The sequence below is a fragment of the Aplidium turbinatum genome, chromosome 9 (genome assembly GCF_918807975.1).
Source record: "Aplidium turbinatum chromosome 9, kaAplTurb1.1, whole genome shotgun sequence".
Lineage (NCBI taxonomy): Eukaryota > Metazoa > Chordata > Ascidiacea > Aplousobranchia > Polyclinidae > Aplidium > Aplidium turbinatum.
The window spans coordinates 18,672,849-18,690,388 of NC_137480.1; the positions used below are offsets into that span (position 1 = coordinate 18,672,849).

Genomic DNA, 17,540 nt, shown 5'->3' on the forward strand with positions numbered 1-17,540 from the left:
CTATGCATCTAACAGCATTAAAGATTTGAATTCATTTAACGGACCTGGAAATGGTATGTTTAAATAATAGGCCAGCATAAACAAACGATCAGTGCCGAAAAACATCATGGGGACCTTGTCTTTGAAGTGAGCAACGTAAGTGGGTACTCCAAAAGCTCCATAACTTAAAGCTTCTTGATTATTTCGTTCAACAGCCAGTTTTGCATCATCAGCTTGAGACAGTTTTATGAGCCTAGTGATTTCTTTTTCTGGTATCTGAGCATGAATACAAGCCTCTCTTAAGCTATTAACAGATGTCACATCAGCATCTTTTGACCAAACTCGCAAAAAGAAAACTCTCGAAAGGTTTTCCAAATGTTCAGGGAAATAGTTTTGCACCACCATCAGAAGCTGAAGAGCTTCTTGTGTTCCTTTCACAAACATTACATTGCGTACATCTTTAGGAGGTTTTAATGGCAGCTGAAAATACTCAGCAAGCCGAAACAAGTCTTCTTGTGAATATTTAGCTTTTGAAGGGTTACCGTATCTATGGGAGATGAGCTTCCAGCAACGCGCCCAATGCTGACGAGATTGATGGGTTGCAAGCGCAATCTTATTCGTGAAAACACTTTGTTATAACGTGTAAGTGCTTCAAATCCCACCCATCCATAAGGAGAACGAACATCATAAAACAAATCCACTAGGACTTCATCACGAGACTCCATATCATGCGCTTTTATCAGTCAGCCTTCAATCCCTCACTTTTAGGCAGAGGCTATATTTACAATACAGTAACAGTAAGTGTACAGTATTCTTTAGACCTTATTCAAATAGAACAAATTCAAATAGAATGGTTGACGTTATTGGTAACGTTAATACAAATGTAAAAACTTAAAATGCACAAAAAGTAAAATAACCGAGGATTCAAAGCATGACTAGGTTCATAAGACTAAGAGGCTTCTGACACTTTTGGTGACCACAGTTTGTGACTATACCTTTGCTTGGCTTGCATGACATTACATTTGTGAAAACTCAAAATAGTACCGGTATGCTGCAGCAGTTGAAGTCCCTATAAATACCCATTGCCAGGCATTATCAGTGTTGCAAGATGTCTTTCATTAAAAACACTACACATTCTATTAAAGTCAATTCGAAATAATAGAAAATTAAAGGACTCAACAATATCAAATATTGCAATGACCAAAACTTTCCGCAATTGTAAAGCCAAAGTTACCCTTTTGGAAGGCAAATTTGTGAGTCTGTCAACCCTCGAAAATTACCGGACATTGTTGTTTTTTCTTTTCAGAAATAGACCGACATTGCAAATGGTTGTCCGACTACAATCTTAATCCTTACCCCAATTGTAACCTACTGTAATTTGCAAAACTTGACCAGTTTGAACTGGCAACCCTGACAATGCCTGAAAAGGGTATTTAGAAGTACCCGTACCGCAGCACTTGCATTAACATATGCAGCACAGTTTACTGTTACCCTTTCATTTTTTTTAGGCTGTGGCTACTGGCTATACACTAAATAGTGTAAATATATGTGTAATAGAGTTGCCAGATAAAGAATTCTGCCCTAATTTGAGAAAAGTAAATCCTAACTCTGGCAACACCTGTCACAAGCAACCATGGCAACAAGTGTGTAAAAATAGCCGCATGTTTTTTAAATTAAATATAGGGTATATTATATACGGTACCGTACTTTTTAAAATATAATAGGCTATATTAAATTATTTAATTAATTTTCAAAATAATATTAATTAAATAGGCTATATATTTTTTAAATAAAATTGGAAGTGGCTGTTTTTACACACTTGTTGCCATGGTTACAACAAGTGTGTTGCCAGAGTTATGATTAAAGTTAGAAAGATTTAAGGTAAGGGTTACAGTTAGGAATAAGGTGAGGGTTTTTTGTGGATAGTTTGCGCTTGAGGCTATGCCGCAAAGTTTTTGCGGTTTTTTAGCACATAGCGTCAACGCATACTTTTTAAGTTTTTAATGTATTTTTTTCGCTACAACACGCTAATACCTTCTAGTCTAGCGCTGCAGTTGAAAGAATGTTTTCAATGGGCAAAGACATATTGGAACCAAAACACAGCAAAATGTCAGATGAACACTTTCAGATGCTTGTGTTTGTTCGTGGAAATTCAAGTTTGGCACCTAGCTAACAAAATTAGTTTACAAATTAGCTAGTGTATGTAGCTAGTACTGACGCCGCCAACATTTTTTAGAAGTTACGTTGATGCATACGGCGTATGGTTTTTTGAACGTTTGCGTTTACGCTGCCGGCGTCAATATTTTTTGTATGCGATTACATCACTGGAAATTGACTAGTAGGCCGTATGGTCGTCTTCCCATGATTATGGGAACATGTGCATTGTGTACAGGAACAGTATTATACACAATGCACAGAAACTTTTGCATTGTGTATATATATTACTTGCACACTTCAATCCATGCACTATCGTATGTTTTTGTTTCTGACAAATAAACCATTGACTGGTTGTGGCCAATGGCCCTGGTGGCTACATACCGTACATAATACCCATTAAAGTGGTTCAAAAAAACACAAATTTCTCAGAATCTTTCTCCACAAGGCTTAAAATGTGACATTTGCCCATAGAAGTGCCCTTGCAAAAAATTAGAGTGATTGGAGGTCGTTTGAAGGTCAATCAGATTTTCACTTTTTTACCACATGATGCATAAAACACCTTAATTTTCAATATTCTTCTGTTCAACGATATTCAAAGGCAAAACTTGTAATGCACCGTAGTGCAAGGTGGATGGCAAAGGCCATCTACTCCCTAAAGATAATTTTGTTCCGGGACTAGTTCAAACTTACCATTAAAAAGATCACTGGTTTATCCCAGTTTTGTCTCTTTGTGGCTCTTGTTTATGCACGGTACTGGCACGAGGCTCCATTAGCTACAAGAGCTCCCAATAAACGACTTGAAAGTTCTTGACCTCTTTCACCACTACCCAATATGTCATATCAAGAAAGCAGCTCTGAAGGCCTTCTATCGTCACTTGTGGTATTTTCTGAGCATCTTGCTCTGTTCGATGATCATGTTGATGATAACCAAAACAGCAATGGAGACAAACTTGGCATGACCACCACATCCAAAAATTCTGAAGCGGTTGGATGGGACAGGATTCGACCATCAATCTCCAATAATAGTCATTTATAACAAGTCGGTCACTAAAGCTTTTTGATCTGCTGTGCACAAATGGTAACAAATAAGCAGCTGAGCATTCCTTGCCAATTCCCCCATGCCCACACCTCTGGGCTTCAGAGCCAGCATATATACAATAAATTTAAAGCCAGTGTAAGTCTCCTGAAAGTGGTTAATGACACAGCCGAGTGAGGAATTGCACTAATTCAGCTCTAACCAAAGATGAGACTCAGAGCAGTACCTACTGCAATTAGTAAGCACCCACAGGAAAAGGTTTCCGGTGCCAACCAAAGCAACAGGTCTTCAATCTCAACAAAGCCTGAAATGAGACTGTGATGAAAACAATGGCCGAATGTCATATCTGATTTAACATCACAGTCCTTGACTAACATTGTATTTTAATTCATTTATCTTGATATTGATGGATGTCTCTTTGAGATAAATAAAAAATTGTATTACGTTTAAAGTTATTTAACCTATGAAAATGATTGGTGATGACTGATGGAACTACTGCCGTCGAGTGAACATTTTTCAATAATAATGGTACGGTAGTTGTCGATAGTGTAGTATGGAAATAAGATTTTTGCTTTGTTGGGTGTTAAGTTAATAAATGCTGTTTACATACACACGAAGTTTAATTCTGCATCATATATAAGTCTAGCTCATTCTCTGCTGTGGTTTTCGAGATAATAGAAGGCATTCCTCCCTCTGTAAGTCTTGCACACAATATCGGCCTGTGTGCGATAGGGATTAACATAGGCAGAACGTGGTAAAAAAGTGAAAATCTGATTGACCTTCAAATGATCTCCAATCACTCTAATTTTTTGCAAGGGCACTTCTATTGGGAAATGGCACATTTTAAACCTTGTGGAGGAAGATTCCGAGAAACTTGTATTTTTTTGAACCACTCTAATACCCATACATTCAGGCAAATTTTAAGTTTATTTATCACATTTTCCTGTTCATTCACCTGCAAATATATCGATAACAGCCTGGCTAGTAGACGAAAATAAATTGATCAACTGTATAATACAGACTGTACAGTCAGCCAGTCACTGAACTGGATATGCTTATCCAATATTCTGGCAACTCTTCTCTTCCAGAGAAAGCAAAAGTTGCACAATAAAGTTTCCAACTGCTGTATTTATGAAATGCAACCGACCAAAACATCATTTGAAACTTGAAACTTATCATAATTGTAAACAAAAATTATTGTCATAAAGTGATTTTTCCATAGTTGTTTGTCATTAATGACATTAGAGGTATTCCTGTTATTCACGTAGAATAATAGTAACAATCATGCGCTTTGCTAGCAATCTTTGGCACAATAAATGGATTGTTAGGCTAGGCCTACATATCAACACATTTATTCTGGCCCAAGTCTTCGCGGTAAATGCCTCCCTAACTCTAAACCGCTAGGCTACACTGACGACGGCTAAACGTTCTCTTAATTTAATTTCTATCAAAATGTTTTTCGAGAAAAACGCTCACAACATTAGGCTACGTGCATTTAGCACTCACTCACTCGGCAGCCGTGGCCGAGTGGTTAGCGCGTTTGGCTCGCAGTCGAGAGCCTGCATGTTCGACTCCAGCCACCCGCACTTACTGTTGTTTCTCTGGGCAAGAAACTTTACGATAATTGCCTCTACCTAGTGATCGATTTCGAGTAATGGGTAGTACTAAATTTAAGTCATAAGTAAAGTAGACAACCGGAAACAGACATTGCCGTCGGCTGCAGCGTGGGTCAGGTGTATTTCGGAAGGCGTACACCGATGCATAGCGCTCAAGTCCGCTTTCCCGCAATGCAGGATAAAGATAAACAAACAAACAAACACTCGATCCACTGCGGCGGCCTATACAGACTGCAAATATGTTGACGGTTACGACTGCAGCTCCCGTAGTTCTGTGAGTTTTGCACACGTCACTTCTGCGTTTTCTGAGGTCACTCTTTGTTAGTTTTGGAATCTGCGCAATCCCGTAGGATCATGGTTCATTCCTGCACTTCTCAAGACGTCTTTGCTTTCTTTCACGACCATAGGATTAAGATTAACAGTCCTTGGTCGCCTTTTCACAATTGCCTCCTATATAGTTTTACGTCCATCTACGTTGTTAGTTTGTTACATGATCCTTATTTGTTACATGCCACTCGTCGTGGACACACGTTTTTATTCCATGCGAGTTCTTAAGCTGGAGCGTCCAGCGTTTAGTTTAAATAGTTTTAAGAAGTTTTAATATTTAGGCTAAAAGAACTACGGTACCGTAAGTTTCAATAAGTATGTTGGCTACGTCAAGCGTTTTTGTACGGTAGGCTAACGTTTCAATGTGTAGCCTATCGATATGTAGGCTACGGTACCAATGAAAGAGTAGGCCTATACCTCAGAGTATCTAGATCACAGTATGATCATACACGCAAGAGTAAGGGAAGGCGGGGCAAGTTGTGCAAGTCCCCGTTTGAAAGGAAATAAATAGCGTAATGAATCTTTAACGCCATTTTTATATTTTACCTATAATGCCTTTGAAGCACGTGAATCGCAGTTATCAGTTTTTTTGGCAGGTTAGGCTTGATCAACGATATTAGGTGTTAAGGTCTTAGGATCTAAATTCGGATGCAAACAAAATGTTGATTTTTTGGATGCACAGTGTAGAGCTAGTCAAACTTTAGCAGTAGAGAGGTCAGTAGACATGATGTAGGCCCAGTTGTATTTTCGCAGGTAAATTTTTTTCGTACATTTGTTAGTTTTCTTAATTCCTTAAAAAAAGTGTGAATGGGGCAAGTTGTGCAACTGTTCCTGTAAACCATTTTTGCTAACTTACAAATGTTCTAGCCTATTAGCCATTTTTACATAGTTTCAAAGTCTTCCACGTGAAGAAATGTAAAAAAATGACTAGTGAATGAATGTAAAAATAGCTGATTTGTTAAATTGTCTGTACTTTTGCTGGCCGTAATATGTTGCTCAACTTGCCCTTAGTCAAAACGAACGATTGTTGTTGCTCAACTTATCCCATTGTGCTACACAGCTTGCCCCATGGTGCTGCACAACTTGCCCCGGAAAAATAATCCGGGGCAAGTTGTGCAATCGTTACTTAAACTTGAATACAGCTTAAAATAATAAATAAAACCAACCAGTTTTTGTCTAAAAACTTGGCTTATTAGCATGTTTTTGAAATGCAATGGGCTACTTGAGTCTTCGAAAAAGTTAATAAAAAAAATTAAAAAAAAAACTGCTCAACTTACCCCGCCTTCCCCTATAAATATTGTTCTCAGGTCATCCTCACCACTATATTTTTTACCCATATAAATTAACAAAAAATATTCACTTGCATTTTTTCTCTTTGTTTTTTTCGTTCTAAATTTTAAAAACTCTGCTAAGATGTTGCGACCGTGCTTTATTTCAAACTGACTGTTCTGTTTTAGTATCATGCACGTTATAATGTCCGCGTTTTATTGTTTCCACTTTTTTCTAGACCTCTGCTGTGTTTGGCATATCTTGTTTGTTTGTTTGTTTATCTTTATCCTGCATTGCGGAAAGCGGACTTGAGCGCCATGCATCGGTGTACGCCTTCCGACGTACACCTGACCCACGATTGCAGCCGACTGCAATGTATGTTTCCGGTAGTCTACTCTACTTATGACTTAAATTTGGTACTACCCATTACTCGACATCGATCACTGGGTAGAGGCAATTATCGTAAAGTTTCTTGCCCAGAAAAACAACAGCAAGTGCGGGTGGCTTGTACTTCGTTGTGATTGTCAGAAGTAAAAACAAACTAAACTGAAAAACATATTTCACACATCACTAGCAAAAGAAGTTAAGAAACAAAAATAAATATCAAAACAACACAATACTGAACGAAAAATGATTTTTCATTTCTTCACATTTTAATCGTGCAAAAAGATACAAAAAACGATTTTACAACAAGCGGTCAGAATAAATCTGTAGTAGCCCTGATAATAAAGCTAGATAAATAGGCCTTTATAAATTCAATACAAAGAAATACAAGAAAAACAACAAATTGTTGTTGTTGCATTGTTGTTATTGCGACTTGTTAAGTTTTTTTGAAGCAATTCATGGATAAATTACTATACCATGTTCATGTGTTGAATTTATACTTAGGCTACTGTAGGCTACTGACTTATCACAAATGACACTGTATCGGATAGAGTCTATCCTATGGAAAACGGAACAAACTAATTTTGGGAAAAAATTAGCACTTTAGGCGGAAATGATTGCTCCATAAAAGTTTTCTCAAACAAGATTTCAACATTTTTCTTCTATTCGACTTCACTTCATTTTAAACTTTAAAAATTATCTTACAGCTAAGTGTAGTTTTGTTAAAATTTGATAGTTACGGGATGTATTTAATAAAAATCTACTCTAAAATTCAATAAAGAAGAGATTTAGAAGGGATTGTTCAAAACAAAGGAGTAGGTAGGAGCAAAAAAATACCGTACGTAGGCTAGGTAGATAGTGGGCACTGGCGCCTACTTACGGGGTGTCCACGCCACCCCGTAACCGCTGTGACGGGGTGGCAGCCACCTCGTTTCGGTTATGTTACTTACTGCAAATAAATGTAATTTAAACGGACGTTTAAATCTTTTTTGATGATTGGTTTTCGCTTCAAGCAAGAGGTGAACCAATACAGTATTGCGAAGAAAATGATTGTTTTTGTCACAAGCATGATACTCGCGTAACATCAAGCAACCTACGTGAAGATTACGCAACACGTGGCTACGAGTTTTTTCCTTGTTGTTGTTGCAATCGTTTTATTTATTACTTCTTGTCATAAGTCATTGTTGCATTTGTTAGGTTTACAATGGGATTTATTGATCAATAAAATACAATCTTTCCATTGCCTCCCTCAAAAATCTTTTTTTTAAAAGTTTAAACTGCTCATAATATCGCTATAAATTATGACAGCTATAAAATACTTGGAAATAAAATTATCTTGATGATTGATAGCTCCACCCCCTAAATGAATATCTATTTTCAAATTTCATTAAAAAAATGCAATTTTCGAAACTTTTTGAGTTTTATTTAAAAAGTGCACTTAGTAAAGTACCGTACCAGTTTAAACGTTCTACAAATTTACACTAGGGTGGCCAAAAAAAATTGAAATTTTTTATTTTTGTTTGCACACCCTCTCATTTGAGGAGGATTCATGAAAAAATGACACTGTGAAAATTTGAAGTGAATCCAACAAGAGGAAGTGCTCTCTCACCGACCTCAAAGTTTGCTTTCTTTGGCATATATATATAATTCGTCAAAACTCCTTGAATATGTGACGTAATTCTTTTTTGACTTATCTAGCAGTTGCAGCATTTTTGTTTTAACCATTGTTATACTCTGAATTTATGATACAATAAGTGTTTCCACATGCAGAAAAACATAAATAATACACAAAATAGATCACATTAACATGCGTTTGGTATGAAATTAAATGCCCTAAACTTTAGCAAAAACCGCATAAAAGTACGTTCACCAGTCACGGTTGCAACGCTTCAGGTGACAACACATTGCCCAGAAAAAGCAAAAGAAATGTTTGTAAAGAGTCAAGCCATTGATTTTATTTAATGGAGCTGTTGGCATGTTGGCTTTTACTTGCACTTGTTGGAAGCAGCTTTCTGTGGTGCTCGACCACCTGATAGAGGAGCTGGCGCTGTTGTTCATTTTCCGTAAGGACTTCATTGAAGGCAGTAGCTAATTTGACTGCCCAGTGCTCGCTCTGCACAATCATTGACGACTTTGAGATCATGGCATGCAAGAAATAGCAGCCTTCGATTAAATGCCTGCTGCACGACAGTGATAGCTCCAGTGTGGATTCTCGTATTGCTTGATCTTGTGTCAAAACAAAGTACAGCTAAATGCTCTGCTACAACTCGTGTATAAATTCGACTACTTTTTGGCCCATTAGTGATCCCGTTCCAACAGGCAGCTTCGGAATGCCAAGCAGTATCTCAACATGCATACCAAAAACTACAATGGCCAAAGAGTCGCATTTTGTGCCAGTGGCATTATTAGTCAAATGTTTACCATGAAAATGAGCAACAAGTGGAACTGTTGGTTTAAATTTTTGCCGCACTGCAGCTGCCAGGCTTTCACAAGAGGTGTTTCGAGCATTCATGACAGAGGAATGTGACATTGTCAATTGATTTATATCAATTCCAGCTGCAGCAAGAGCAGGAGTGACGATCATCATTGCTTGACGACTTGATGTTATAGTTCTGTTCAGTGCTGCATTAAACAGTGGATTATCGATAATGCAGCGTTTTGGTAATGGCTGCTCCTACTGGGTTTCTTTTGTTTTGGTGTTATTTGGATTTACGGTGCAAACAGTGGGTCACTGGAAGAATCTTCATCATCTGCTGATCATTTTCAGATGAGAAAGCAGCAGCACTTGATGGTACTGGATCAATGCGATTTCTGTTGCATCTCTGTTCAATGTTCATCATCTTTGCGCTTTCTATACTTTGCAGCAGCTTGCCGATGCATTGGCTCCTCTGTTGTCATCAGTATCTGTCATGCACCACATTGGTCTATCAAAATCTGGCAGTCTTGTGGTATTGTTGTGCGGCATTCCCAGTTAGCATGTGCAATATCAAATAATGCACTTAAGCTCTGGGTGAAGTCAGCTTTTGAGGTCAGCTGGGAAGCTGAATTTCGCCTCCCTTTGTGCTTTGATTCTCCTATATGCTCTTGATGGATGCGTTTTAGTTTGGTAACAACGTGAGTCTTTGCAGTGGTAGCGATATTAGCTTTCACTCACAAGAACTGTACTGCAAGCAATTGGCAGTGTAACCTTATTGATCTTCATCTCGTAGTAGAGGGAGTGAAGAACCACACCCCATACAGGCAGCTGAAATGGCCCCTCAAGAGAGTCAACACTAGAGAGTGGGTGCCCATTAGTTGACTCTCTTGAGGGCCATGTCAGCTGCCTGTATGGGGTGTGGTTCTTCGCCGTCTCTACTACGAGATGAAGGTCAATAAGATTACACTGCCACTTGCGTGCAGTAGGTACAGTTGCAGATGAAGTATTAATATTATGATATCTACTACCATCTATGCCACTTTTTGGTTTGCAGCACCTTCATTAATATCTGCCCCTACAAATGACCTAGCAATGTTACAGCTCACAGAGGATTATAAAGAAGTTGACAATGCAATTTCTCAAGTGGCAGAAAAAAGTTGAGGTTGCACTTGCGGTACATCAGTGAGGATCTTGCTGCACTGCCTTTATTCAGTGATAATAACACAGATGATGAAAAGAAGGCAATCGTTAATGCTCTTAAAAAAGACCCATTTCCCGAAGATGTTCGTCGTGTTGCCCCAAACAAAATTGTCAAGTTTCAACGTCTCTCTTTGGCGCAGTTTGTAACACAGCGTTCACTTAACCTTTTCGAGTCACTGCTTCTGTCAACACATGGCGTGATCGTGATGATTATAAAGAAGCATGCAAAGTTTGGCGTCATCTTCAAGCCGTCAATGATTGTGCAGAGCGGGCAGTCAAATTAGCTACTGCCTTCAATGAAGTCCTTACAAAAAATGAACAACTGCGCCAGCTCCTCTATCAAGTGGTCGAGCACCACAGAAAGCTGCTTCCAAAAAGTGCAATAAAGTCAACCAATGGCTTGACTCTTTACAAACATTTCTCATTGCAATTTCTGGGCAATGTGTTGTCACCTGAAGCGTTGCGATCGTGACTGGTGAACGTACTTTTATTCGGTTTTAGCTAAAGTGTAGTGCATTTAATTTTATACCAAACGCTTGTTAATGTGATCTATTTTGTGTATTATTTATGTTTTTCTGCATGTGGAAACACTTATTGTATCATAAATTCAGAGTACAACAATGGTTAAAACAAAAATGCTGCAACTGCAATGTAGATAAGTCAAAAAAGAATTACGTCACATATTCAAGGAATTTTGACAAATTATATATGCCAAAGAAAGCAAACTTTGAGGTCAGTGGGAGGGCACTTCCTCTTGTCAGATTCACTTCAAATTTTCACAGTGTCAATTTTTGATGAATCCTCCTCAAATGAGAGGGTGTGCAAACAAAAATAAAAAATTTCTATTTTTTTGGCCACCCTAATTTACACGTTTACATGATTTTATTCAAGGAAAGCTATACTTTTGAAAAGTTTTGAAAATATACTTATCGTTGCCTTCCACCACCTGCGAAGCGATCGTTTAGTGCACTCAGGCGCATAAAAACCTACTTGCGATCAAGCTGAAGCTTCACGGTTACAACTTGACCAGTTGATTAACAGTTGGATTGACAGAGCTGCTGTTCGCAAAAATACTTGGCAGTGGCTATTTGACCGGCGCTGGTCTTTGAATCTGAAACACTATTTGACCGGTCATGACGTCACTATATAGGCATTTTTTTTCTTTTTCTCTTTCAAAGCAAAAAACGAGAATAGTGCCTATATAAGTTCTAAATTCAACACCTACGTTCAACTGATTCGGTGGGGCGTAGGATACGTATCGGACTGGTGCTCCAGAGGGGATGAGTTCGATACGGTACTACGCGGAAGCGTTCTTTTGTTTTTAATTTTTAACTAAATTTTGACCCGAATTGACTCAATCGTTAGGCTTCTGCATTTTTGTGGTTAATTTTTAATTTGAGTAGCCTACAGTAGGGGTAGGCAGTACAGGGTTGATTTTAGGCACTAACTTTCGATTTTGCATAGGACTCTTTTTTATACAATAATATGATATGACAATGCAGAATCAGCGAAAAAATTTGAACTTTAGGCGTTTTTGGCGGTTAGCACCACAAAAAACTGAAAATTGCATTTTCGGATCGTGAATTTAACAAAAAATCACAATTTCTGGAAAAAATGGTTTTCAAATGTACAATACTGCATAAACTTGTAATTTTTTTATGCAAATGGGCTCTGTGAAGATGGAATAATAACTCAAGACTAATTTGGAATTTTATTAGTCAAAGAAAAGTCCAAAAAACACAAAAAATGGTGAAAAAGCAGCAATTTTTTATGATAAAGTGTTCAGGAAAGGACATGCCTATTGCAAAGCCCTGGACACTAGAAGAGATATCATACAGTAGAAGAATGGTGGGGTATAAACTGGTGCAGCTTTCAAGGTTAATGCATTTAATCATCATCATAATCATCATCATGGACTTCTTAAACCGAGGGGAGGACATTTCTGGGGGGAGGGGGTATGAAATAAGGATTTGAGTAACTGATTCCAGAGTCATGCCACTGAGGGAAAATACCTAAACGGATTTTATTAAATATGTTTAGTAGGCTACTATGATTATGTTAATCTTGCTACTATTACTATAATTGTTTTTTTTCAGTTGACAGAAAATAATACAATATTTGTGCTAGGGGATGTACTTCCCAAAAATTATGATGCAGCAATTGCTATATTTAGTGTTGCCCAAAAACTGAAATCAGAGAAGATGACGCTTTGCATCAGGTTATATGTTACTGCTTTGATAAAAACATGGACAAAAGCATTCGGAAAAGATTACATCATTGACCGGAAATGCATCATGGAGAAAGTTCAAAAGATCATAACCCACTACCACAATCATGTTTATGCCGAACACAACCGCACAAAACCAAAAAAGATTGGAATGGCTTTCGTGAAAAAGAGTATTCGGCATCTCCACATATCCTGGAGAAAAATGTTATTGATGTTCAATTGTTCATAAAGAATCGCAAGACGTATACAGTAGGGTGGCTCTTATTTGGCAAAAAATGAAAAAAAATTGAATTTTGTGTGGGACACCCTTTTAAAAGGTGAGGTTGTAAGAAAAAATAACACCTGTAAAAAAATTTTGAATTTCAAATTGATTTAGAGGTGGCCCTCCCCCCCTAAAGTTTTGCGCCCTCCTCCAAAATACAAAACCTGCATATCTCAAAAACTGCTTGAGCTAGAGATACGGTTTTTGTGTCAAAAGATGCAGAAAGCATGATTTCCTATCTGCTTTCTGAACAGTGATTGCGTCTATCTTGAGTAGAAAAGCAGTTATTTAGAAAAAACCTGTTTTCGGTATTCTAGCACAAAACAGTGCTAAACAAGTATTGTGGCCCAACCTATTCAATTAACAAAGTTCATAAACTAACCTGTAAAACTGGTAAAGCAATAAACGAAATAAGTATTCTTTAACTTTTATGCATTCATGCATAGCTAAAATAACCGTTTTTTATCATATTCCTTGGAGAAACTCCTGAGCGTGGAATCCGCTTTCCAGCTTCAGGTGCTATGCATCGCACTTGTTGGATGGCGAAGGCGATTTATGCAAATAGCTTGATTTGCATTCATGGTATCTGTCCGAAGAAATGGTTGGACTAGCCTTGTTTGACTCTTGATTGTCTGTGGAAAGTAAAAAGCTAATGGTGGCAACCATGTTAGATGAAACAGGAGAACGTCCACCAAGGAGACCAAGCATCAAAGTAGATGCGTTTCTTAGCAATAAGGGTCTAGAACAGTATTACACCTCTAATTCAAAATGGCTTCTTCAGCTGTTGGGTGAAGATGAAGCAATAATTATACTTTCAAAGGATCTTGCTCATTGGACTGAAGATGGTGCATTTATTCAAGCTTTACACATGGCGAAGGGACTTTCAGTAGTGAATGACAGAGCAGAGAGAGGAGTTGCTCTAAGTCTAATCCAGGATTTTAACAAAATCTTAACTGAAGATGAGCCACAACTTCAGTTTCTTTTGCAAGTTGTTACTGAACACAGGAAACTGTTTCCAAATTCCAACAAGAACAATATTGTCGATTCTTCTTCGTTTAAACCTTCTTTGTTACTCCAGGGGTCAAGGGCTCTGTCTTTTACCACTCTTGGGCAGTGGCGATGCGGTTTAGATGCTTGAGCAAGTGTCGAGCAGCAATCCTTTGATTCGTCCATTTATCCATTGAATCGTCATCCAGTTCAAGCAGACCACGCACCCCATTTGGCGCAGTTACAGATGGTGTGGTCTGTGGTTTGTTCCTCTTTGCCACACTCACAGATTGCGGATGGAGCCATCCCCCATTTGTGCATGTTGGAGCGGAATAGTCTGACTCCTGTAGGCTAGCCCAGTACGCAGGCGGTTGAGCCGCACCCAGGCCTTCCTTGGCAAATTATGCATTCCGGTTGGATGGGGGCTGGTGTCGGAGATACAACTTTAGAGTCTTGAGGAGTTCTTCTTCCACTCTGAGCTCCATTTGTTGTCCTCCCAGGTAGTCGCGCTGATGGATTGGTCTTCAGCGGTTTTCATCAGGAGTTGTGCGTCACATACAAATGGTTGTCTCGATTTCAGTTGCCGAGGATGCTCGATTGCTCGCTCATAGACTCATAGAGACTTGAGTGGAGCAAGTGGTTGGGGTTCGTAGTGCGGCGAGAAAGAGACAGGATGGCTTCTTCGCGACGAAACTCAGTTGGTTGGTTGCCTGCAAGGACAGGGAAATTGTCCGATGGTGTAGGTCGCAGACATCCTGTCACGATACGCAAGGCAATATGTAAAATATTGTCGATAATATCGCTTCTTCCAGTACTGACCAGAATTACATTTTGAAATGAATATCGTTACCAGTGTTCCCTCTAAGGTGCAAAAATTAAGACAAAAAAACGAAATTTTGTAGACGGTTTTGTGGTCACAAAAAAGGTTGTAAAATCAAGATTTGGTCAAATGCGTTTTTTCTAAATAACTGCTTTTCTACTCAAGGTAGATGCATTCAATGTTCAGAAAGCAGATAGAAAACCATGTTTTCTGCATCTTTTAACACAAAAACTGTATCTCTAGCTGAAGTGGTTTTCGAGATATGCAGATTTGGTATTTTGAGGGAGGGCACAGAACTTTAGGGGGGGAGGGCCACCTCTAAATCAACTTCAAATTTAAAAAAAATTTGCAAGAGTTATTTTTTCTGACAACCTCACCACTTGAAAGGGTGTCCCAAGCAAAATTCAAAAACTCAATTTTAAGAGCCACCCTAGTATACAGTACCAACCAATGGTCTGCTAGAAATAGGGAAGAATATGGATGATTTAACAAGCGACGAAAAGGATTTTTATATCGACCAACTGGGGTATCAAGTCATGCGCAATTGCGCATCAGTGAAGAAATTGAGTAATAGTATGGCATAGAAAAGGAATCAGAACTAGCTGAACAACAGGCAATCATTGAACAAGATAGGATTGAAGAACAATACATGCAAATTGAAGACGAAACCGACCTATCGAATACATTAAGTGATCAACTGAATATCAGTGCTAATCGGCCGGGGCACATGCTAAATACAACCACAACCAATCAGTTTTTCACGAAAGCCATTCCTATCTTTTTTGGTTTTGTGCGGTTGTGTTCGGCATAAACATGATTGTGGTAGTGGGTTATGACCTTTTGAACTTTCTCCATGATGCATTTCCGGTCAATGATGTAATCTTTTCCGAATGCTTTTGTCCATGTTTTTATCAAAGCAGTAACATATAACCTGATGCAAAAGCGTCATCTTCTCTGATTTCAGTTTTTGGGCAACACGAAATATAGCAATCGCTGCATCATAATTTTTGGGAAGTACATCCCCTAGCACAAATATTGTATGATTTTCTGTCATCTGAAAAAAGCAATTATAGTATTAGTAGCAAGATTAACATAATCATAGTAGCCTACTAAATGTATTTAATAAAATCCGTTTAGGTATTTTCCCTCAGCGGCATGACTCTGGAATCAGTTACTCAAATCCTTATTTCATACCCCCTCCCCCCAGAAATGTCCTCCCTTCGGTTTAAGAAGTCCATTAAAGCACATTAACCTTGAAAGCTTCACCATTTTATACCCCACCATTCTTCTACTGTATCTCTTCTAGTGTCCAAGGCTTTGCAATAGGCATGTCCTTTCCTGAACACTTTATCATAAAAAATTGCTGCTTTTTCACCATTTTTTTGTGTTTTTTGGACTTTTCTTTGACTAATAAAATTCCAAATTTGTCTTGAGTTATTATTCCATCTTCACAGAGCCTATTTGCATAAAAAAAATGACAACTTTATGCAGTATTATATTGTACATTTGAAAACCATTTATTCCAGAAAGTTGTGATTTTTTGTTAAATTCACAATCCGAAAATACAATTTTCAGTCTTTTGTGGTGCTAACCGCCAAAAACGCCTAAAGTTCAAATTTTTTCGCTGATTCTGCATTGTCACATCATATTATTGTTTAAAAAAGAGTCCTATGCAAAATCTGAATACCTTCATTTTTACTGCCTACCCCTACCTACAGCCCAATTTTTTATGTCTTTTCAACTATGAGTAATAAAGTTAGAGTTTTTAATTTTCTGGAATTTGAGAATTTCCGTTTGTCATAACAGGACGTGACCGTGTTGCCGAACGACGCATTACATTTTTGCGTCGTTCGGCAAACACGGTCACATTCTCTTATAATGAACGGAAAATTATCCAGAGAAATTCTTAAATTCAAGAAAATTAAAAAATAAAATTAAGTAATAAAGTTAAAGTTTTTAATTTTCTGGAATTTGAGAATTTTTCTGAGTAATTTTTCGTTCGTCATAATTTTCCATTGGTCATTACATTTTTGCATCGTTCGGCAAACATGGTCACATCCTTTTATGACAAACGGAAAATTATCCTGAGAAATTCTTAAATTCAAGAAAATTAAAAACTCTTAACTTTATTACTCATGTTTGAAAAGACATAAAAAATTGGGCTGTACGCTACTCAAATTAAAAATTAACCACAAAAATGCAGAAGCCTAACGATTGAGTCAATTCGGGTCAAAATTTAATTAAAAATTAAAAACAAAAGAACGCTTCCGCATAGTACCGTATCGAACTCATCCCCTCTGGAGCACCAGTCCGATACGTATCCTACGCGCCACCGAATCAGTTGAACGTAGGTGTTGAATTTAGAACTTATATAGGCACTCTTCTCATCTTTTGCTTTAAAAGAAAAAAAGAAAAAATGCCTATATAGTGACGTCATGACCGGTCAAATAGTGTTTCAGATTAAAAGACCGGCGCCGGTCAAATAGCCACTGCCAAAATATTTTGCCAAATATTAAGTGTCAGGGGAGCAACGTAACAATAAAATTCACGACATACCTCCTGTGCTTTGTTTTAAAGTTGCTTTGTAAATTATCGAGCTACAGATCAGGTGTGAAAAGACAATTGCATCTACCAAACACGCTTAGTAAAAATCAAACAAAAACAAGCAGTTTGAAAGTTTTTAGGTTACCATATTGTGCTATCCGCCACCCTGTGCAAAAATAAAAGTCGGCGCCTATGATAGTGGGGTGGCGACAATGTTGTCCCCTGCCGATGTAGTATGCCTGATGTCGTCCCCTCATACATCGGGACGCGGAATCATTTACGCCACCAGAAAAAGCTTCATATGCGGCTTGTTGTT

At 38.1% G+C, this 17,540-nt stretch overlaps 1 protein-coding gene across 1 annotated transcript; it reads right to left on the minus strand.

Annotated features, from left to right (window-relative positions):
• LOC145776755 (glutathione S-transferase kappa 1-like) lies at nucleotides 1-1,614 on the minus strand. Its single transcript, XM_082587981.1, has 3 exons — nucleotides 1,596-1,614; nucleotides 609-685; nucleotides 1-561 (listed from the first exon to the last, which is right to left on the minus strand). The coding sequence occupies exons 1-3, from the start codon at nucleotides 1,612-1,614 to the stop codon at nucleotides 1-3; spliced, it is 657 nt and encodes a 218-aa protein (XP_082444107.1).
• Between the last annotated feature and the right edge of the window lie 15,926 nt (nucleotides 1,615-17,540).